The sequence below is a fragment of the Panthera onca genome, chromosome B3 (genome assembly GCF_046562875.1).
Source record: "Panthera onca isolate mPanOnc1 chromosome B3, mPanOnc1 haplotype 2, whole genome shotgun sequence".
NCBI lineage: Eukaryota > Metazoa > Chordata > Mammalia > Carnivora > Felidae > Panthera > Panthera onca.
The window spans coordinates 118,982,605-119,005,814 of NC_138344.1; the positions used below are offsets into that span (position 1 = coordinate 118,982,605).

Consider the following 23,210-nt stretch of genomic DNA (forward strand, 5'->3'; position numbering starts at 1 on the left):
CATCACCACAGCACCACATCACGAGGCCTGGACTCTGGAGGCTTGTGGTGGCTAAACCCTCGGTTCTAGAACCTAGGCCCTGAGCACCTGTTACGTGCTGACGCTGTGCTAGGCAATGCGTGCGCATCGTGAGCAAACCACATCGGGGCACTCCGCTCAGAAAGCAAGCAAAGGGTGGTGAGACCAGGGGTAATGGTCAGGGAGGGCCTGGGAGAGCACGTTGCGGAGGGAGCAGGTCACAGCGGCTGTCTCTGAGCTTCAGGTTGCTTCACCCGTGAAATTGGGAGGATTTGGTGAGATAATCAATACGTGATAACTAGAGAGAATAAGGACCGTGTAGCTAAAGCAGTTAGCAGCAGACAGGGCATGGGTACAGCAGGTGCCGTCAGTACTCTGCCCACCCTGTGTCTTCCGGTCTCTGTACCACTTGGGGACACCGTGCCAGCACCTGTCTCCAGCTGTTAGAACCTGCGTTGGCCACCTGCGTGGAGGTCAGGGAAGTGCCTGTGGAGTTCTGCCCTTGGCCCCCAAGGGCAGCCCCTAACCAACAGCTCCAGGGTGGGGTATAAACAGCTCCATCTCCAGAGCTCCCTGCACACTGAGCCACTTCCCGCTGTGGCCTCTGGCTTGACATCGCATCCTTGGTTGGCGCCCCCCTCTTCCAGGACCCTCCCCCACTCCTAGGAATATTCTAAAGAAATCATCACTTTCACCCAAATCCTTGTTGCAGGATCTACTTCTGGGGAATCCAACTGAAGACACTGGGAAATGCCCAATAAACATTAGGAGGTGTCCCTGAAGCCGTCTTCGTGCAGTGCTACCTTCCGGTCAAGGTGGGTTCTCGCCTGTTCCTAAAGAATCAGTGACAATAGGCTTCTAACTGAGGAAATCTGTGCTCTCTGTATTTGAACACACAAAGGTCAGTGCCATAGGAAGCTGGCAGGGTGGTCCCTGGCCTCTAGCTCTCAGCCCTCAACTCAAGAAACGGAGACACTAGCTTTGGGACTGTCTGTGTCCTCCCTCCAGGGACCTGCATAAGGTGCCAAAAGATGGCATGAAATTCATATCTAACCATTATCATCTTTCTCTACCTCTGGGAACCCCCAATGGTTATCCTGAAATTAATCCTTTATTGTTTCTCTTCCCATATCCCATCAGAGGGGAAATGGCAGACCCACACAGAGACATACAGTGGCTGACAGAGGCAGATCCTGATGCTGGTCTGGATTACTTTTCTAGTCTTTGTGATGTGTGTGCTATTCGCTAGCTTAAAAATCTTTTGTGACTTTTTTTTCTGATTTTAAATACATATCCTCCTTCATACCTGATTTGTATTATTTTTCTTAACAAGGGATCCCCAAAGTTTTTAGCTTCAGATGACAGGAAACCTCAATATACTTTGACCATCTGATGAGTAAAAGAATTTTCACAGACTGCCTTCTGAATTTGTGTATTTTAGCCCTTGTTTCTCTTCTCCTACCTGAATACTTCTGGTACTGTGATAAGCTTTAGGCGCTGCACTTGTCACTGCATCAAGTGAATCCCTACAGTGGGCAGTAGGAACATTCCAGAAAGCCACTTCTAACCACGTCAGCTAGCAATAAATGCATTATACAGCATAAACGTATTACACATAACCCAAGTAAACGTTTTCCCAACATAACTAAATGACAATCTGACAGTAAACCCAACTGAATGTATTCCCAGTTCAAATTCCCTTAGTCATGCCCCCGAATGCCACAGCCACCTCCCCCCACCTGACATAAGGGTGTGTCAGAGGAAGTCATGGAGACAGTGATATCTTATAAAATATATGATCTTGAAAAAAAAAATATGGCCTTGGAAGGGGCTCGTGCAAGCCAGGAGCTCCAAGGGTGTGTATGGCCCATTAGCTTCTCTGGACACCTGCTTCTGGTGGCTGGACTCAATGTGAGGCATCATACTTGAAGACCTGTGGGTTTTAGCCACTCCTTTGTAGGTGTGTGAGAAGGAGAAGAGGGTGCCTCACTATTATTCTGGGTTCTCCTTTCCTTTGGTGCCCCTCAACCCTGAATCCATCAGGCAAGGCAAAGGACGGATTGCAGATGAGGCCTGTGGTCACCGTTCAAAGTGAATTTGTGACTCAGGGTTGGACTTCACAGCAGGAGATATCAGGATTCATAAGCCAAATTGCTCCCCTTTTGCATTTTCTTGGTTCAATTTACCTCTTTAATTTTTAAACCAAAGTTTCTTCTGGAAAAAAAAAAAAAATTCCAGGGATTTAACTACAGCCAGGCCAGGCCAGTTGCAGGAATCAGATCACCCAAAAGGGCAGGCATGGTGGGGACAGGAGATTCCCCAATCCCAGAGCCCCACTTGGGCCAGAAGAAATGGGAAAGGCAATGTCAACATTCATAGGAGTTTCTGTGATTTTACAAAACATCTTTCACAACCATTGTCTTTGAGCCACACACTCCCTCTGTATGCTATGTAGACGTTACAATCAGTATTTTCTAGTTAAGAGAAATTAAGCAATTTATCCAAGAATATTTGACGAAGAAGGGTCAGGGTCAGGATCTGAACCCAGATCTTCCAAATTCAAATCTACAACAAAGCCAAAAAAAGCTGTGCATATTGATTTGCCATTAATAGGATACTTTTTTTTAAGGCTTCATATGTGTCAGACTGTACACTTTTCATAAATTCTCTTATTTGACCCTTACCTGCTGACCTGAGCTGGGTCTGAAGGGCGAGGAAGTTAGAGGGGGCAGAGACGGGTGGCACTCCTCACTTGCTGTGGGCACACCATAAGCAAAGGCTCAAAGGCAGGAATGTCCTGGGCTTGTTTATTTCATGCTTGCGACTCACTGTCCATGGGGCTCTGGCCCAGTTAGGTGGGGCTCCTGTGACCTCTCGCCAGCATACTCTTCTGTCCTAGTGGAGAGAGGACATGAAGTGGGCTCTGGCAAGTCACTGGCGGGAGCGTCTGGAAGAGGCCCTCAGCCTGTCACTACCCACACAGTTGCTTCTCTGCAAGACACATGCCTGCCAGGGTGAGCTGGTTGTCACTGAGGCTCCTAACTTTCCAGCCAAGTGATGGGCTTGGTTCCCACACCTCAGCTTTGAAGTTTAATGGTGCTCCTGGCAGCCCACAGGGCCTTGGCCAGCTCCCACCCTTTAGCACCTCTTCCATTCCCCACCAGGGGCCTGGAGCCCAGGCCTTTCTAAGGCGCCTCCTCCAGCTGATCTGGATCAGAGGAGGGCCGGCCTCCTGCCCTGCAGAGGGGGGTGGATAGTGCCAGCTCTGCCCTGGAAGGGCAGCAGAAGCCTCAGGAGGCATACAACAATGGGACCGGATGGAGAATGCCGGCCAGAGGGGCTCCCTGTGGTCCCAGAAGTCAGAGGACCACACAATCTGTCTCCGGTTTGGAAGATGAGCAGAGCACTAGCAACTCTCTTACTAGCTTCTCTGGATTTGACTGTCCTGCCCCCAAACTCCACCTCCTTTGAGTTCGTGTGAGACAAAGCGTCAGGGCCAACTTGATACCTAGACACATCACTGGACGTGCAACCCTGGGCAACTTACTTCACGGTGGCTCAGTTTCCTCATCTGGAACATGGAAATAGTAATTGTCTTTACCTCGTAGATTGATGTGAAGATTAAATGAGTTAACACAGGCAGGTCCTTGAACAGGGCAGCGTGTGGTATTAGATGCTGGCTATTATTATTACAAGAGTTTGGAGATTACTCCCTAAAATTCCCCCAGTATTTTCCCTTGGGGAGTTTCTGTCACTTAAAATGGATTGGGATTTCAGGGCAGGTGCCAGAGGAAGTTGAAATGCCTCCTGGTGAGACTTTGAGGCTGCCTTGACTAACTGCTACCACTGGATTACTTCTCTCCTCCACCTCCAGGCCTGGGCTAGGTCCACCACTCTGCTTTGCTTCAGCTTCTATGCAGCTGCTAGCAGGAGAAAGAATGTTTACTACCTCGTTAGCACTTCCCGACTGTGCATTGTGGGCACTAATCACTTCAGTTTGCTCCCTCTGGAGTGACTCCGGGCTGCCTTTGAAAAACAGGCCATGTGATGGCCCAAAGACATCCCCAGCTGGTCCCAATTCCCTCCCTTCCTTGCTCCCTTGACCCAGAAAGTGAAACAACTTACAGGTTAGATTTTGGTGATGTGTATGCACACTAAAACAAAAACAAAAACAAAAGCTCAGCCCCTTAATCCTTCTGCAGCACCTGAAACAAAAGCTTTAAATGACTTTTCCGAGCCTTCCTCCCCCTCCTCTTCCCCATCCCACACCTGCAGACCGGTCCCTTGCCCTCACCACCACGGTTCGGTACAGGAATCAGGGAGAAGGCAAGGGCCCAAATCTGAAGCAGATGTTTGGGACGATGAGTGAGGTTGGGGTGGAGACAATAGGAAGGATGTGGACCTTGCTAGAACTGCTTGTTGCTCTGACCTGCTGCCAAGGCCGAGAAAAATAGAGGGACTGTTCCTGGTTAAATACCCAGCTTTTCTCGTGCCAAACTTTCCCGGGCCTCAATCCTCAGAGTCTCTGGCTCTGCTTCCAAAGTCCTCCATATCCTTGTGCCAACCACTATCTTGGCCCCTTTTTCCCACCACGCGAAGCCCCCAAGCCCAGCCTGCACCCCAAAAGCAGGAGTAGAGTTGTGTGTGTGTGTGTGTGTGTGTGTGTGTGTGTGTGTGTGTGTGTGTGTGTTTAATCCCTGTATAGCTAATCCACAATGGCATTTTTGGAGCCAAAGCTCCAGATACGGCCTGACAAGAGAGTTTTAAAATGCTGCCTCTGGGTATGAGAGGCTGTCTGGAAGACATAGCTTGGATGCCAAAACCAAACAGTTTTCAAGGTGTGGGGGAGAAAAGGGGGATCCTAAGTCAGAATTGTTGAACCACCGTGAGAAAGGCAGACACCCCCCACCCCCGCCTCCAGAGCTACACACATGAGCCCATCAGGATCCAACATGTCTGCCTTGACTAGGATAACAAGTGCCAGATCTATAGGAGGAATACCCAAGTTTAATTGCATTGCTCTGACCATTTGAGGAGACACAGGCTGGCATCATCATAAACAGAGTATGAGAGAAATCCCTCCGGGAAAAGAAGACGGAAGGTTTTCCTAAAGGCAATAGCCTGACCCAAGGGCCATCCAGCTATGATCCAGTTCAGAAGCTTGGGGAATCAACATTAGGATTTGCCCAAACCCCAAAGAGGAACAGGCATCTGCTGTAGCACACTACAAAGAGATGACGAAGGATTCCAATTTCCTGGGTGTGATGGACATCAAGGGAAATTGGGGTAAAGCTCAGTGTTTCCACCCATAATGGTCTCAACCAATTTCATGGCTGTTCATGAAGTTGACTTGTCTCTTCACGCCTCTGGACTCACTGGAAATGGCATCACTTTCTTTCCTTTGCCACCGCTGTACGAACCCTTATTGCTGTTAGTGTTGGAGATACCTCCCTCTCCCAATCCACTCAAGATTTTAATTTCATTCACCGAGCTGCAGGCTACTGGCCAGTTCCCCCATTGCCAAAGTCAACACTTCAGGTCTGCTTTGTCTGGAAGAGAAGGTTAAAGGGAGAGAGTGGGTCCTGAGATCTGAGTTCCCTTTCCCAGCCTTTCCTAGGACCTGCTCAGGTGATGGCCAATTCATGGCACAATGGGGGTCTCCTAGCTTGGAATCCATCTTTGCAAATGTTCTTGCTTCTCTGAAAATCAACAGGGAACATAAATTCCCTACTTTTGTATATGTGTAACGAGCCAGACAAATTTCACTTGCAGCCGTTACTCCTATTCTATGGAAAGTCTCCAAGTCCATAAACAGAAACTTCCCCCCCCACCCAAATTAAACAAGAATGAGAGAACCTATGGGGATTGATAGTGATGGGTTTGGGTGGTCAAGCCTCGGGGGAAGGAAATGAAGGAAATTAGATTATTTATAGGTCTGTCTCCCCAGACAAGACTGTGAGCTGCTCAGAGGCAGGGATCACATTCTGTCTCGTGTGTCCCTAGCTCCCTGCACAATGCCTGATACACAGGAAAAGTCTGCTAGAATGCAAAGGAGGTACAAAGAACTAAAGGGAAAAGGGAGGCCACAGAACCAATGAGGGAACAGAAACATCAGATTTGGGTGTCTGGTTTTTTGGTGGTGGTGGTGGCAGGGGAGGTACATTTGTTGGAAACGAAATGACTGCCTGGAGCAGGATTAGACCTAGAACTTATGAGATCTAGCACAAAATGATGACACACACATAACCTTCTTCTTACACAATAACACAACATTTTGTTTTCAACAGAACATAAAAGCCATCAAAGGCTCTCTAGCTGGCTTGCAAATACTCTGATATCCCTGACTCTGCTAATAGGCAAAGAGAGGAATGTCCTGGCAATTCCTTCGAGTGGGAGTTCTGAGGAGAGAGGGAACATTGTTGGTCTGCAGGAGGAGGATGGGAAGATTCCGAAAGTTTCCTTCATGTTCAAATCCATGACGCAGGTGAAGTGGGGACTGTAGAAATGGGGACCTCATCCCAGACAGGTACAGGACCCCTACCCGGGGAAGATGCTATGCTGATAATTCCAACAGAATCAGTTTTGTTTCAGACGTAGCTCTCCCTTTAACTGGCATTCTTGAAAACAGTCTGCTTCCTCAGTGAGATAACCACCAGGAATTTGGCCTTTACCAAACGGTGCTGTGTTTCATGTAAGGAAAGTTTTGAGACAAAAAGATTTATTTAAATGAGCCCTTTTCTGCAGACTTAGTTACCAGAGATAAACATCAGGGTGTTGTGTAGCATGTCTGACCTCATTCTAATGATTTCATTTGCATGCGATCTATGGATTTTTTCTACCAAACTGGGGATATTAAGATTTCAGGATTTTTTTCCCTCAGTTATATCCTCAAGGGTTTCTTGTGTTCTTTATGCAGGTTCATTCAAGCTTGGAAGACACTTCCCTCAAGCCATTAGCTGGTATTCTTTGGAACTCTCTCCATGCAAAAGATTTTAAAGCCACTACCAATAGTTATATTTCTTAGAGGAAGGCCTTCTCCCTACTGTAAATCCCAAATCCTCAAGTGACTGACAGGTAAACATGAGCATAAAATGTTTATCTGTCACACAGTGTCACCAAGCAAATGTAAGGCAGAGTCACGGAGCCCTGGTGGCCCAGTACCTGGGCTGTTCCCTAGTCTAAACTAATCTGCCTGAGACAAACCGGCAAGAGTTTGAGCCTTGACATGAAACAGGCCCATGTTCAAATACAGCTCTGCCACTTAATCGCTAAGGAAGCTCAGCAGTTACTTATTCCTCTCAGAGTCTATCTGTGTCTTGTGTGGCATGGAGAGAACGAGACCAACCTCGCAGGGTCATTGTCGGTAATAAGATAATAATCGGTCGGTAATAAGATAATAGTTATTAAAGCGTTAGGGAGGAACTAAAAAAAAAAAGGCCACTATTATCAGGACTCAGTAATCAGAGGAGCTACGGGAAGTCGAGGGTATTTGGTTGCTTATCTCTAGATTGCCTATTCCACTATGCCACATGAAATAAGTTTGAAATTTATACCACCTTTGGCCTTTGCAGCGTCATATGAAGGAAGGAGAGGAGGTCTCTTCTGACCTGGGGGCCTTTTTCACAGCTTTTTGGGCTAGACATCCTGAATACCCATTCTCTCTGGCCTGCCTGAATATGGCAAGGAGGGAAAAGAGCCACCATCCCAATCCAGTCATCCACTCTAGCATCGTCTACCACCCCTAGACCCATATAGCCTCCTGCTATGGAAATTACCGGGGCCCAGAGCCATAGGCAATATGGTAGCACACATACCATAGATAGGAAAACCTTCCAAGAACTCGAAGTTATCAGCCAATTTTCTTATTTAGTTAATTGCATCACTTTGCAGGTCAGGAAACTAATACTCAAAGATTATCCTGCCCAAGGGTGAACCATGGAGTTAAAAATACCAACATTCAAACTCATCAATTCACAGCTCTCTGTCCTCTGAGGGTCCCCTTCTGCCCACTTGATGCAAATAGGTCTAAGAACATCCTCTTTGACAAAAGGCCAAATGATGGATGCCTCTGCTGCAGGGGAGGCTACAAGCCCAGGGGCTCTGGAGTCAGAAACACAGGATACAGGTAGGTTCTCCTCATTAGGGTGGGCCACCTGGTCAAGGACACAATGATGTCTATAAAAGAAATTTATCGGGGCACCTGGGTGGCTCAGTCAGTTGAGCATACGACTTTGGCTCAGGTCATCTCACAGTTTGTGAGTTCGACTCCCACATCAGGCTCGCTGAAGTCAGTGCAGAGCTTGCTTCGGATCCTCTGTCCCCCTCTCTGTGCTCTTCCCCTGCTCACGCTCTTTCTCTCAAAATAAATAAAACATACAAAAAAAAATTATCTCCTCACCCAGCTCCTTGATTAGTCCAAGACTCACTTCTTCCTAGAGTTCTCCCTAAGAGATGAAGTCCTAAGACCTTGCTCACTCAGAAAGTCGCCTGGTTTGCCAGCAGACCCTGGTCTAAGGCATTCATGGTCACCAAAGATGATAAAAGCTATGTTAGTCTGCTAATTGGGTAGCAACCGCACCCAAAGGCTTCATCCTGGATGAATTATCCATCGTTTCCCTGAAGGAAGGTCAAAGGGATCTAGAAGGGGAGCCCCACACTGTTCTTGTAAGGTGATGGATATCATGGTTCTGTGATGTGTTTGATCCCGGCTCCTAGATGTACCACCTCGTGTTGGAAGAAGCCGCTGTAGCTGGCTGGGCTGTACCCACAACCTGGACCGCTTTGCTAAAGTTACTTCTGATGGCGTATCAAAAACCTACAGCCATCATTCCTCTGACATCTGGCAAGTGACTGGGTCCGCCACATCTTCTTCCACCAGGAATCCGTGGACCATCCTGTAGAGACCACACCTGAGCCCAGGTCCCTGCTGTGGCTATCACAAAGTGTTCTTGTGTGAGCAGAATTAAAGTGGACTGAACCGGGTAGGGGGTGGAACGGAAGTATTCACAGCAAGGCACAGCTAGCTCTAGGCGGCACCTCTGTATCACTCTATTGAACGTAAATCCAAATCATCACAATATATCCTGTGCGTTTCTAAATCCACCCTCTGTACTCCAAACCAAAAAAACTAAGCTCTCCGATAACTCTGGAATGGCATTCTGTTAGATGTTGCACAAAGGCAGTACTCTGAGTCAGAAATATTAGCCCGTTTCACAGTTTTTGAGACAATTTAGCGCTGAGTCATTTTCTTTTTTCTTTTTAAATTTTTAAAAATGTTTATTTTTGAGAGATTGCAAGCAGGGGTGGGGCAGAGAGAGAGGGAGACACAGAATCTGAAGCAGGCTCCAGGCCCCGAGCTGTCAGCACAGAGCCCAACGTGGGGCTCGAACCCATGAGCCATGAGATCATGACCTGAGCCGAAGTCGGACACTTAACTGGCTGAGTCACCCAGGCGCCCTTCCTTTGTAATTATTAAATTGTGCCTGCCTGTTGACCTTTTCTTTGTATATATGTTACATCTCAAAAGAAAAAAAGGAAATTTGTTTTAAATAAAAGTATTACAGAATACCTGAAGGTGTTCAATTATGCTTGAGGGTCTAAGTGAAGCAGAAGTAGAGACAAGGAGCCTCTGGGTCAAGCCACCTGTCAGAGAATCTCTATTGTGGTTCTCAGAGAAATGTGGCTGGGCAGAGGTCAGAGGGCTCACTGCAGTGGCTCAGAGGTAACAGTGCATGACAGGCTAAAGTTAGTACTTACTGTGTTAATTCAAGAGCAATCCGGCCACCCTCTTGAGTCTTAAGAATAACTTCATGATAGGCTAAAATCAATCAATGATGACCATTCCCAGGGACTCACTCAAAGCCATGAGAACAGCAAGTATAAAAGACGTAGGACTGGTAACCTAAAAACATGAAGTTAGAGGGGCAGAACTGTGTTTTTTTAAGGACATCTCATATCACTCAGAAGCTTGAGGAGGTGGGAGTAGAGTGACAGCACTCTAAGGGTGGCGTTCAAACTTAAGATTCCAATTCACTAGGTCTGGGAGATGGGGCAAAAATCAGTACTTTAAACACAATTCCAAACGGAATTTTGTTGATCTTCCAATTTTCCCAATTGGGAACCAATAAGTAATGACACCAAGATTACTTCCCCAGTAAGGCCAGGGCCCCGAGGTCTGGTTTTCTGCCACGCTTACCTTTGGTTGGAAAAGAATTGGTACCACGTGCCCCTCCCCTCCAAACTTTTTGAGAGGCAGTATTTTTGTCTGCCATGCCAGCCCACTTCGGGAGGGTGGGGAGGGGGAGAGGAGGCGTGGAAATAAACGTGATTGTATACAAACCAGAAGGCTATACACATCACTTAACAGTGGTTACCGCTGGATGGCAGGTGAATTATTTCTCTCGTGCTTTTTATTTCCAAATTTTCTATGCTGAGTTTCTTACACAGTAAAACAACAAATTCATGTTTAAAAGACTGATGAAAACAGACACCCTCTGCTCTTGCCAAACTGGTTTCTTGTTTAGGAGGTGGGCGCAAGCACCTGTCAGGCACCATGGCCCTGCCCGGCATCAGGGACGGCGGTCAGGGAAGGACGGAGGCGCGAGAAGAGCTGGGACAGGCCACGGCTCTGTGCGCACGTTCTACCTGGCGCTGGGAGCTTCTGAAAGAATTACTGGGAAAATGCAAAAACATTTCCAAATCTTTCCTTTCCTTCCCCACCTCCAGTTTGAGCCCTGAGTCGCCACTTAAAGAAGAGTCACTCGCTACATAACCCTTTTCGATATTTATTTCCTGTACAAAATATTTACAGTCTCACTACAGCTGCCTGGCCCCTTTGCCTGGCCTGACGGACCTGCAGCAGGGCTTGGTCTCTAGAAAACACGCTGATGCTCTCCCTGGTGTTCACTTGCTGCTTGACTTCCCTCAAAGACACTAAAAGGCCAGTCGTTCAGCCCGCCTCCCCCAAGTACCTGGGCCACAAGGGCATCAACAAAAGAACTGGCCAAAAGAAGAAACACGAAAGTAAAAATTGCCCGAGAAGTAACACATATTCCCCCTTCTCTCTGACATGTACCTTTTTCTCCCATATTGACTAGTACCAGAGCAAGATTAGAAAAAAGAGAAAAGGAAAAGGCCAAACCGAGCGAAGATACTTCTGAACAGACTTGGGAGAGGGAGTACCCTGAAGAGTAGAAAACCACAACAGTATCAAAGGGTTTTGTTACACAAAGACCCTGGGGCCGAGGCCCACCACAGGCACGCAAGCGGCCGCAGCCAGCCGCGGTGGCACCCAGGATGCTCTGAAAAGTGCTATGACTGGAGCTTAAAATGACAGATCTAGCCAAGAAAATCAAATCGAGCTCCAGCAGCAGTCTCTGGAGGGCCACGGAGGGGAGAATGCAGAGTCCAGAAGAGGATCAACTGCCAAGGACAGCAGAACCAGCCCACGTACCCCCAGCTGGAAGCCCCCCTCCAGGCCCGAGGGGCAACGTCGCCTTGTCCAGGGTGATGACGAAACTCGCCTGCATGTGTCCCATGGGAAGACACTGGGGCGAGCAGCAGCACCTTGTCCTGGTCCCTGAGGAGAGCAGTGACCGTGTGGCATGGAGGACCCTGTGGGTGTCGAGGCCCTGACGCTGGATCCCAGACCCCAAGAATGAGTGAGGTCGGCACCCATGCCAAGGACAAATGACGACTGCGAAGGAGTGAGGTCAGGCAGCAGCGGGAGCAGCTCGGGAGGGCTTGTTCCTTGTGATCCCTGGGAACGGGAGGGCTCAGACATGCTTCCACGAGGCCAGGGCATTGCCATAAGTCCTGCCTCATCTCTGGCCTCTGTACTTGCTGGTTTTGGCAGTAAGGATGGCTTGTAATATTCTCAGAGTTGAATGCCCCGTTGAGAAGGGTAGCTTGCAGCAAAGCCTTCTTAAACACAGAAATTTGGAGAGTTGATGAGAGTCTGAGTCTTCAAGATGTGTGTATTCAAACTGTAATGAGAAAGGATGGTGTGATCTTCCAAGAGACAGCTGCAGGTTCTCTTCAGTCATCGTGTAACCGAACCTACTAGATCGTCCTCCCTCCACTGGGACTCCTGCTGGCAACTGACAGAGTGAAGTCACTGAGCAGCTGGCTGTTTGTTGTTTGACACAGCTCTTCTATGTATGTTCTTGTGCCCTGACCCCAAGGACCTGTGATTGAGCCACAGGTCCCTTTTCCCTTGCCTCAGTGCTGCCAGAGAAAACCAAGCAAAGAGAGAACCAGGCATCATTAGCATGCTATTTTTACTGTCTCAATCCCTTGCTACAAAATTTTCTTCCGTAGAAAGCTAAAGAATCCCAAGCTCTTAGCAGACTGAATAAGTTGAAGGTAAGTGGCCAGGCCCAGCCACACCTCAGTGTAAAGAACAAACTCGGGGACAAACGTCAGTAGTCTTCAAGCCAGCCATGTGCCTAGACGTGTCCCAGGCCCTAAGGGAAAATCATATTCGGCACTGGAAGCTATAGCCCAGCTATCTTTCACATTCTTGGGTCTGTTTTTCTCACTGGCTCAAACTCAAAAAAAAGCGTAGAGAGTTCTTTATGGATTAATGATCGTTTCCAGAAATGCCTTCAGGGAAAAAGCTCCTTTTCCAGTTCTGACACCACACAAAAAAAATCCTTTTGTGCTATCAGTCCCCATTAGAGGTAGTCCAGTACCATGGCCTGAGCCTGCCATTGTGCAGAGGGACAAAAATGAAGACTGCTCATGTGGCTCATGTGGGTCCCTTCCTCGAGGTGCTTCTCCCGGCTCCCGGTGAGAAGAGGCAATCACCATGCCCACAAGAGGGACTCACATCACCTCAGGTCAAGTAGTGAGGGCTGCAGAGGGGATCTCTCAGGGACACCAGCAGAGGAGGCTGAGCAAGGCGGAGGCCAGCCTTCTAAGAAAGCTGAGCCCTTTGTGTAATCTTCCTCAGCTACTGAAGCAGCTCCTGCCACTGAGATCTTCTAAGAACCAAATGAAGTTACGGCAGCACGGTCCGCCTCTCGTGACTGAGTGAGCAGCTCACATGACACACCGTGCCCAAGTGGCCTGTGGGAGAGATGTGTAGGGAGCAGCAAGGGAAGGATCCAGCTCACAGATGACCAAATACTCCAGCTACTGGGGAGCATGCAGCAGCTTCTGGCCGATGGTTCCGTGTACGTTACGTGGATGTCTGGGTCAGTGTTATCACGCTGTTACGTGCACCCAGGTGCTCCGGAAAGCACAGGGCCAGGTGGATGGCAGGAGGGCGGTCAGAGCATGCCAAAGCCCTCGCAGCCCTCACTGATGGCCAGCTGCAGCATCCTGTGCACCTCTTCGTACGAGTCATACGTGGGGAGGCACAGCTGGTTAAAACTGGAAGGGCAAGGGGAGAAGGGATTAACTCACACTGCCAGAAGCACTGGCAGGGGCTGGGACGACCCTCCCCCGTGAGCGTGCACTGGACGGTTTGGTACCCACCACGTGTGTGCAGTCGGGAGCGTGCTGTGGGTCGGAGCAGCAATAATCTGGAATGAGGGACAGAGGGCAGCGAAACCTCCGGGTGGTAGCTGAGAGGAGCCTGTTGTGAACTGTAGCAGCCGAGCCAACTCCTCCTGGGTCAGACTGGAAACCACAGTCCAGAACCATCTCATGACCTGCCAGAGAGAGAGAGCACAAGGTGGGGTCACACACAAGTGTGCAGCCTAGGATCTGACCCCTGGGGAGAGAACAGGATACTCTGAAGTGGGCGACAAGGGTAGCAATGGTTACAGTCGACAACCTCTTTAGGAATTTCTGTTGTCACACAGTCAGCAGGGTGGTCGTTGATTGCCTGGTTCTATTCCTTTGCATTTCTCACGCACGACTCCTGTGGCAGGCAGCACAACAGCCCGAGGGACCAGGGCTCCCTTCTGCCTGGACAACCACCTGTCTCTCCCTCATGTGTCATTTTTTCCCAGTCGATACGTCTGCCTCTCTGACTCCTGGATACTCCTCTTCTGAAAGCTTTTCCTTGTAACAGGGCACAAATCCAATGAAAGGAAGTTTGGCCCACTTACCTTTTCTCTGAAATGCCATGAGCCGCCAACGACCACTGCGTGGGCTTTGAAGTCAGACACACTGATGTCCCCAGTCCCACACATCAGCAGCTGGAGAAGATAGTCAGGTGTTACCAGGACAGTCAGGGGACAAAGACGCAACATAAGGTCAAAATTGCCTGTGTTAACATGCAAAATATGGAATAAAGAAAACACCAGGAAAAAGACCATAAGGTGAGATCATAATGCCAGAACTCTGCTTTAGGAAAATTAATTATAACAGGCCAATGGTTCCTAACCAGCGTGGTAAAAATCACACAGCTTTTTAAAAAAAACATGTAGATGCCCAAAGCCTTACCCCAGACCTACGGAATCAAAATCTCCAGGAATGGGTTAGGAACTTGTGTATTTTGAAAAAGTTTCCTGTTACTGATGTGCACCCCTAATTAAGAACTACTGGGTGATCAGTCGATTCAACATCTGACTCTTGATTTTGGCTCAGGTCATGATCCCAAGGCCGTGGGATCGAGCCCTGTGTCAGGCTCGGCACTGGGTTCGTAGTCTGCTTAAGATTCTCTCTCTCCCTCTGCCCTACTCACACAAGCTCTCTCTCTCTAAAAAAATAAAATAAAAAGGCATACAGAATAAGAACTGCTTTCTTGTTTTAAAAAAAAAACAAACTACTGCTGTAGACTATTTTGAATTGAAACAAAGGACAAAAAAAGAACCAAGTATTTACTGAGTCTGCTTTGGAGAGAGCCTAGGAACACCAGGAAGAAAAGGCAGGCCCATTCCCTCTGATGAAAAGTCCCAGCTCCTATGAATATTTCAGATGGCCTTTTCTGTCTCCCTTCTTTTGTGGATTGGGATCCATCCTTCTTTTGTGGACTGAACTTTTACTACCGTCCCTTTAGCCCGGCCTCTACTTGATCAGATAAATTAAAAAGTATACCAAAAAAATGAGAACATTAATGACTTCAGAGGCCTAAACATCTTGTTGATATCCTAATTTGGTTCAGGCACCAGCATGTGACTTAGCAGACTGTGAGTACTTACTCAATAGTTATAAAAAATGATACATCTTGGGGCGCCTGGGTGGCTCAGTCCGTTAAGCGTCCAACTTCGGCCCAGGTCATGATCTCGTGGTTCGTCAGTCCGAGCCGCACGTCAGCCTGTATGCTGACAGCTCAGAGCCTGGAGCCTGCTTTGGATTCTGTATCTCCCTCTCTCTCTGCCCCTCCCCAGTCTGCACTGTCTCTCTCTGTCTCTGTCTCAAAAATCAATAAATGTTTAAAAAAAAAAAAAAAAAGATACATCCTAATCAAGAGACCAGAAATGCCCAAATTAAACCTGAGGAGCCTTGCCTCCTTCAAGAAGAACCTGCTAAGCTAATGAGTGCGAGTAGAGTGCCGAGTAACTGGAAGAGACTGTGTCCTTCCTTCCTACTCACTTTTAAACGTTGTTACAAATGCCATGCTTCATGGTAAAACAAAATACACCAGTAGCTAGCTATTCCTCAGCCCCCAAAATAAACAGCACTAGATGATAATCTACGGGAAACTTTAGGCTGAGAGATGGAGCGTTCATTTTGTTTGAATTTCATGTATGAAGGTACAAATGTGATGAAAATTGCACCGGCTTTAATTCTTGTTCTTGAAGCCAATTCAGTTAATAAGAATAAACACTCTATAAGACCACGTGAAACGACTTTTTTGTTTTCTCATTTTTGAAGAATTTCCTCCTTACAGGCAACAGTTTGCAAAAACACACTCTTCATAAAAGCTGTGTGAAGTGGGAACTGGTAAGTTGCCTTGTATGTATCATCTGTGAGCAACAAATAAGTAACCAACTGATTTTATTTTTTGCCCACAAGTTCTATTTTGATAATTACAGAATGGCATTCACCATCTTATAGCATTTTTCGGTTGTTACAGGATCTGAATAAGAATATATTAACTATATAGCGTTGTGACCCCAAGCTTTGAAATATGTCACATCTTTTGGTTTGTCTCCTTCCCTGGGACATAGCTCCATGATGGCAGGGGCTTTGTCCTATTCACTGCTAGTTCTCTAATGCTTCAAATGTCCAAAGGACGTTTGTGTAAGTGTCTCATACAGGAGACAATAAATAATCTCTGAACAAAATATTCTATTATTCCCTAAAATCAACTTTAAATGTCATGGGATTTACAAGGACTGCACACAATACCAATGTTCTTTACTATTCAACCAGTTATCAATAATATTTGATGAATAAATGACTATTAATTATTACTCTTCAAGGGTAATTAGCTACTGTTTCTACTTTTCACATTCTAATGTTCTGAAAGCTGGAGAAAGGGTAAATGCATGGGAGGGTCACAAAAGGGAAACCAACTCTAGAACGAAGGACCTCCCCACCTCATCTCATAAGAGAAGACACAACAAGCTGGTTCCTGCGTGCACACTCAAATACCCAGTCAAGAATGGGGGTCTGCAATTGCAAGCACTTACTTCAAGCTCGTTTTCATCAAAAATGGCCAAAAGGTTCTCAGGGACCAACTCATTCAGACCTGAAACAAAGTAGCCAAGTTAAAGCCAGACCCACGTTGTGGATACAGGGATTTTTCTCTCAAGACCAAGAACAGACAGGCTCTCACCTTTTAAGAAGTGTTCCACCTCCTCTTTCACTTGACTGGCCAGTCGATATTGGGCCAGTAGATTTAAATAGAAGATTTTATTCGCATTAGTGACTGGGGTTTGAGCTCCACCTGTCATGAGCTCTACCACCTGAAAGAAGAGGCAAAAGAGACGGGGGAGGCTGTGGCTGGGAGTTGACGACACTCAGCCGCTACGTCCCATAAACACAGCATTAACGAACTCCATCACAGCAATGGGCGTCTGCTGCACCCTCAACCTCACAACACACCTGGTTTCATATACTTACTAAGCTTCAGCGGTCCTACCACAGCACATTCTACTAGCTACTAGGGTATCGGAGTGAGTCTTCTCTGACCTGGTCAACTAGTGGGGACGGAACAGGAAGATATTACGGTTCCTTGTCAGCAAGAGCCTCATGTCTCTATGATCCCAAATTAAGCCTCTACTGACCTTTGGGACACTGCCGTCCCCCCAAAGCTACTTATGCAGTGACACTTCATTATCACTAAGTTCTTTTTCTACTGGAAAGGAGGAGTGGGTAGGATATATGGGTACATGTGTCTTTCGCTCCATTAAATGGGCCAAGATCATCAACCTTGGGATGCAATGTCCTGATATGGTTGCCACTAGCCTCACGTGCTTACATTAATGACAATGAAATAAAGTGAAAAATTCAGTTATCTGGTGGATAACAAGCCACATGCTGGGTGTCCAAAAGACAGCCCAGGTAAAGAACATTTCCATCATTGCGGAAAGCTCCATTTGACAGCCCTGCTGTAGAGCAGGCTGGGAACCATGGGACCCAAGGCTTTGGTTCTCTTTCTCACCTTATCCAATTGACCTGATTTATTATATTTCTCTTCTGCAAAGACCAGCTCCATCTCACTCATGTCATTGTTGAGGATGAAGCAAACTTTAGATTTGTAGAATTCTGGGTCATCTGTTTCAAAGTACTGAGAAGACAGAAAGACAACAGAACATGACTACTCGTACCCAGAAAGGCAATTTGTAACTGCTTGGAACCACTTACCCCTCCCCCCTTAAGAACAATGAGCGCAGAGTGGAGGAATTCCAGAATTAATGGCCAGGAGCCTTGGTAAAAACACATACCTAAGACATTACCTTATAATGCATACGTAGGCCTATGATCTGGGCCAAAAAAGAGCGGGTGAATCGAGCTCGGACCAATTGCTTGTAGGCTCCTCCTAGAGAGGACTCATAGAGACACTTGCCCACCAACCGCCCTGCAAACTCATACACCTTCAAGCGCAGATGAGCAGGGCGATTAGGATTGGGATGTACCTGTGAAAGAAAGAGATTAAAAGGCTCTGGGGCACTTGAGTGGCTCAGTTAGTTAAGCTTCTGACCCTGACTCGGGTCATGATCTCACAGTTCATGAGTTCTGGCCCCACATCAGGCTCGCTGCTGCTGTCCACCCAGAGCCACTTCAGATCCTCTGTTCCCCACCCCCACCCTCTGCCCCTCCTGAGTTTATGCGCTCTCTCTCTCTCCCTCCCTCCCTCTCAAAAATAAATATTAAAAAAATAAATAAATAAAGGCTATGGGCCATTTTTCTTCAAGCCTGGTTCTGGAAAGACCCTCCCCAACAACTCCATCCCAAGGAAGCAAGAATTTCAATGTTAGACTCAAAGAGTTGTCTAAATGCCATTAGTTGTTTGGTAACTAACATGAGTAATTTAGACTGACTGGAAGATAGAGGGCAAAGATAGACTTATAGTAAATCGAAGAATCTTACGTTAAGTCTGTGGTCCCTGGCTGAGTATGGAAGTTAACCAATGGATAACAGGAGGTCTTTTCCCTAAACCTGAAATTCTTTCAAACGAAGTCTACTTCTCTACTGTTTATACCTCTGCCTAGTCAAAGATCTAGTTCAAAAGTCAATGGCCTTAGGTATGTTTTGAGAAAAGTGGCTTAATCATTATAATAGTAATTAGTAGAATGGCCATTGCATTAAAATACTTTTTAGTCAAATACTCATCGTCTGCATTTTCTCTTATTTTGCACATGAAATAATAAAGGCAAAGAAGAGGGAGGCAATCTAATTGGTTCATACTGTAAGTATCGAGATTAAGAACAAGACACAGGTTGTCAGATTTCCAGGACAGTTGCATGATCTCAAACCCTCGTTGGAGTTACATATTGTGATGCACTCGACATTTTCCACCCGCCCACAGGGAAGTCGCAAACTCACTAATGCTTGGTTGTTGTCACTGAATCGGGTGAAGAGCTGATTGGTGGTATCAAATAATGCTTTGCAGATTAGCTCGAACCATTCCCGGCGAGGCCCTCCCCAGTCCAGAGCTGAAAGGTATAATAAAAATAAAAAGGGACTCTGGCCTACCACCTCTTGTTACTTGTGTTCCTTTATTCATCATTCAACACTCTCCACCTTCCTTCCATTCCACTACGTGAGCGTTTCCCCATTCCAACCCACATAAACTGCGGGCTTTTTTTTTTCTTGGAAACCCCATCCCTTTCTGTAGGATTAAAGGACTCAAGATATTTTGTTCACTGAGCTAATGCCCCCTAGTATGGAAACACGGGAGATCAGAGATCCCAGGAAAATGAATATGAGGGGCACGTGGGTGGCTCGGTCGGTTAAGTGTCCAACTCTTGATCTGGGTCATGATCGCACGGCTCATGGGATGGAGCCCCGCATGGGGCTCTACTTGGGATTCTCTACTCCCTTCTCTCTGCCACCCCCCATCTCTCTCTCTCTCTCTCTCTCTCTCTCTCAAAATAAATAAACTTAAAAAGGAAAAGAATACGAAATTTTAAAACTGACCTTCTTCGTCTTGGAAAACCACTTCAAAGTTCTTGCTCCAATCTGAGATGGAGAAATTCCGAGTAGCTTTCAGAGACTGAAAAGCAGTGAAGGGAAGGAAACTGTCAGAAGACTGGCTGGCATCTCTTGGGTGTTCAACACAAAAACACAAGAACAATGCCATTGTCCCTGTAACCATTAGTACTTGGAAGAGAGACAGTACTCAGATGTAAGCTTTAACCATGCCATCTTATTATTTAAAATGCACAGATCTCCAGAAGAAACTTAAGATTTTAAAAAACAACCTAATTCATCTTTATACCATTGCTTTGTTGGGAGGTTTTGAAGCTTTTTTTTTTTTTTATGCTCATTTTATTAATTAGAAAACTCTTACATGGAGAAATAAAAAGGACTCAAATTAGTAAGCTGTCAGCAAGAGAACCAAGGAGTCCTGGTTTTCAAGTACAGTGTTCACTAGAAATCTTTATCCACAGGCTATGTTCAGACAGGGAGCCATGCCACACAGGGAATGTGGCTGAGAAAAGGGGTTTCCAGTCACACCTGCCAGAGCCAAACATCACAAACACTTTCTGGACAGGGACCAAACCTTCTCATTCTTGAGGAATGCAAGAATTATGCCAGTGTCTGCGCAGTGGAGACAGACACACATCAGGTGCTCCTTTTCCATCAGACCAGTGACAACAAAAATCATTTCCTTTTAATCCAACAAGAGCTCTTCTATTCCAGGGATTCAAGAATAAGAACTTTCTTCTGTCAACCACTACTTCTACCTTCCCCCCACACAAGTTCCAGGAGATGGTTCAGGAACAAGTTCGGTACAGATTATAAAGCCGACGTGTCAACAAGTCTCTCCCCTGAATAACAGGTCTTGAACAAATCTACTCCAAACTCAGTACATAATCAAACAAAGAGAAGAGCAGTTTTTAACAGAGATGTTTAAAGAGAAGGGAAATCGGGGTTTCAACCTGCAGAACATAACCAAACACCAAAGAGGTTTCTAGTTGCAAAATCCTGACAACTGACAACGGAAATGAAACTTTACGCACCGATTCCAACAATGTGTGTCTGCTGACCTTCAGGGTGACTTTGGAATGTGGTCTTTTCATATGCACCTGCCGAAGCTCTCGCTGGAAAAAGTTCACCTTGTCCTGAAAGGTCTCGGAGCCTCCTGAGGAGCAAGAAGATCCATCATGATCACAGCCTCATCTCAAGACACCTGTGCAGTCCACACCACACCTTCAGACGCCCAGCGTGGCTGGGGTCACTGCCTTCCCTGTCAGAATCCCTGTCCAATCTTACCTATATTCTTATGGAGAGAGCGGATGAAAGTGGCTGCTAGAATGTTCCTCTCCTTACAGCTGAGCTCCACGGGCGGCTGAATGCCATCATCTACCACCAGTGTCAGGAGCTTATGAACGGGGTCGGGGCCGAGGTATGAAAACTAACAAAGGACAAAAGAAAAGGTTTAGTATAAAACCCTCAAATCCAGCAAAAACTTTCCCTATCCCTAACCTTCAGTGCCACCCAACAAACAGGTTAAGCCTGTTTTCTCTAAGTGAGTACCTACTAGGAGTGTATCGCTGTTTTTCATCTCCGTGCTCTACAATCCAATCTTATGTTAAATTACTGGAGTCACAGAGACTGCCTTTAGTGAGGATCGCAGGTTAACAATACAGACCTCCTAACATAAAATATAAGAAGGGTGTACTCTTGAAACCAATATTGCGCTGTATGTTAACTAACGAGAATTTAAACAAATAAAAAAACTATCAATGTTATTATAGGTAAATGTATGTGTGTGTGTGTATGTGTGTGTGTGTGTGTGTGTGTGTACATACACATATAAAAACACACATACACTGTTGAAGGCAGGAAGGATATACAAATACCTGATGAGGTTGGGCAAACTGGCTGGAGGAAAGCAATTTGCCTTTAGATTCCAAAAGCTCGGAAAGTTAAAACAAATGTTTTTAATAAACGAGAATGCTGATTCTAAAAGAGTTAGCTTTAGCATGTTGGAAAACCAAGCTTGGGCCAGAACTGCCAACACCTTCTCCATTAACTTAGTCTCGGGGCAAAAGAGAACGGTTGAAGAATTCTGATTTGCTACTAATTCTTGTTTCTTTAGGCATGTGTCTTTCTAGAACTTCTGTATTCTTCATGCCATGTCGTGAGGACAAAAGACTACCCTTTCATTATTCGGCAATGAATTCCGTGTGCACAGTAAGAACTTCCAGAAACACCAAAAGCCCTTCTAGGAATAAACGAAAGGCTGAAACATTCCAGAATTGAAGCCTGCTCAGCATAAACCAAATGTAAGGTTCAACTTACTTTTGTTCCTGGGCATACTCGGAAGGTATAAAGGCGCCAGGGAATGATTTTCAGGTAGAACTCCTTCACTGAGAATTGCTGGAGGGACAACATACAGAAAAGGAAGTGAGTGATAAATAAAAAGGGTCTATCTGGGTACTGTAATTAAAAAACCAGAGTCCCTACCTCCATTCCTCATAACCCTTTCTCTCTAGGGACAAAGAGGATACTTTTTTAGTACTAAAATAAAATAAATAACATCAATTCTATCTTAAAACAGGCAAACTGAAAATATTACTCTGACAATGCAATTTCACACAGAGACATTTTATAATCTTCCTATTCAAGTCTTACTACCAGTTCTAAATGTCTGAGATCAGATTTTCACTTTATGAGTAAACATTTTACCTAGAAACAATCAAAATCTCCTTCTGTTCAGCTGAGTGCTGCTCAGACTTCCTCAATGGACAGGAGATACCTGTGGCCCCTACCCGCTGCTTTATCTCTATTAGAATGGTAACCAGGGGGGCCCCTGAGTGGCTCAGTCGATTAAGCATCTGACTTTGGCTCAGGTCATGATCTCACAGTTCGTGAGTTTGAGCCCCGCGTCTGGCTCTGGGCTGACAGCTCAGAGCCCGGAGCCTGCTTCAGATTCTGTGTCTCCCTCTGTCTGCTCTGCCCCTCTGCTGCTTGCACTCTGTCTCTCGCATTGTCTCAAAAATAAATAAACATTAAAAAAAAAAAAAATTAAAAAAAAAAAAGAACGGTACCCAGGATTTGCCACGGGAGGCCAGGTGGGGGATGGGAGGGTAAAGGTGGTCTGTGGTTGCAAACAAAAAAGCGCATAAAAATAGGTGAGAATAAAGAAGGGTCTCTTTATACCATTATAAAAAAGAAAAAGACAAAACCAATCACTTTTAATCTAAAAAAAAAACCTGTTATCTAAATGTACAGATCTGGCTTTTTCTTGATTTCAAACAAACTCTTCATTAAGAAAATTTCAAACACATGCTAAACAAGGGAAAATGGTATGATGAACCCATCATCAGCTTTAACAATTACCACCTCGTGGTCAAACTAGCTTCATCTGTACCTCACCCTGGCCCTCATTCCCACTCCCCTAGTTCAAAGCAGGACAAGCTTTTAATGACACTTAGCAAAGTCTGAAGTAGAACGGAATTGGGACTCAGTTTTGGTTATGAGATTAAAGGGATAGAATGGGATGTTTCAAGAGCTCAGCTTTCCGAGGTCTGAATGAATAAGCAAAATACAAATACTCAAAAGAAAATCCTAACACAAAGTGCCTCTTAGCTCAGGGGCCTTGGGAAGTTCACCTCCCTGCCTCTGCCAAAATTTCTGTGTTCCAATCTTGTAGCCTGAGAGAGACATGAATTTATTGT

General features: G+C 46.2%; 1 protein-coding gene across 9 annotated transcripts in view; it reads right to left on the reverse strand.

Moving 5' to 3' along the window:
• Positions 1–10,398: 10,398 nt before the first annotated feature.
• Positions 10,399–23,210, reverse strand: part of AREL1 (apoptosis resistant E3 ubiquitin protein ligase 1) — a 47,781-nt gene continuing 34,969 nt past the window's right edge. For all 9 annotated transcript variants that reach the window (XM_078448026.2, XM_078448027.2, XM_078448019.2 and 6 more), the window contains 12 exons: positions 21,832–21,909; positions 20,800–20,941; positions 20,547–20,668; positions 19,501–19,576; positions 18,907–19,016; positions 17,817–17,996; positions 17,522–17,647; positions 16,694–16,823; positions 16,548–16,606; positions 14,076–14,165; positions 13,498–13,673; positions 10,399–13,392 (listed from right to left, as the gene is read on the reverse strand). In XM_078448026.2, the coding sequence (XP_078304152.1) occupies positions 13,290–13,392; positions 13,498–13,673; positions 14,076–14,165; positions 16,548–16,606; positions 16,694–16,823; positions 17,522–17,647; positions 17,817–17,996; positions 18,907–19,016; positions 19,501–19,576; positions 20,547–20,668; positions 20,800–20,941; positions 21,832–21,909 (1,392 nt within the window). In that variant the 3' untranslated portion in view covers positions 10,399–13,289. The remainder of the gene's footprint in view (positions 13,393–13,497; positions 13,674–14,075; positions 14,166–16,547; positions 16,607–16,693; positions 16,824–17,521; positions 17,648–17,816; positions 17,997–18,906; positions 19,017–19,500; positions 19,577–20,546; positions 20,669–20,799; positions 20,942–21,831; positions 21,910–23,210) is intronic.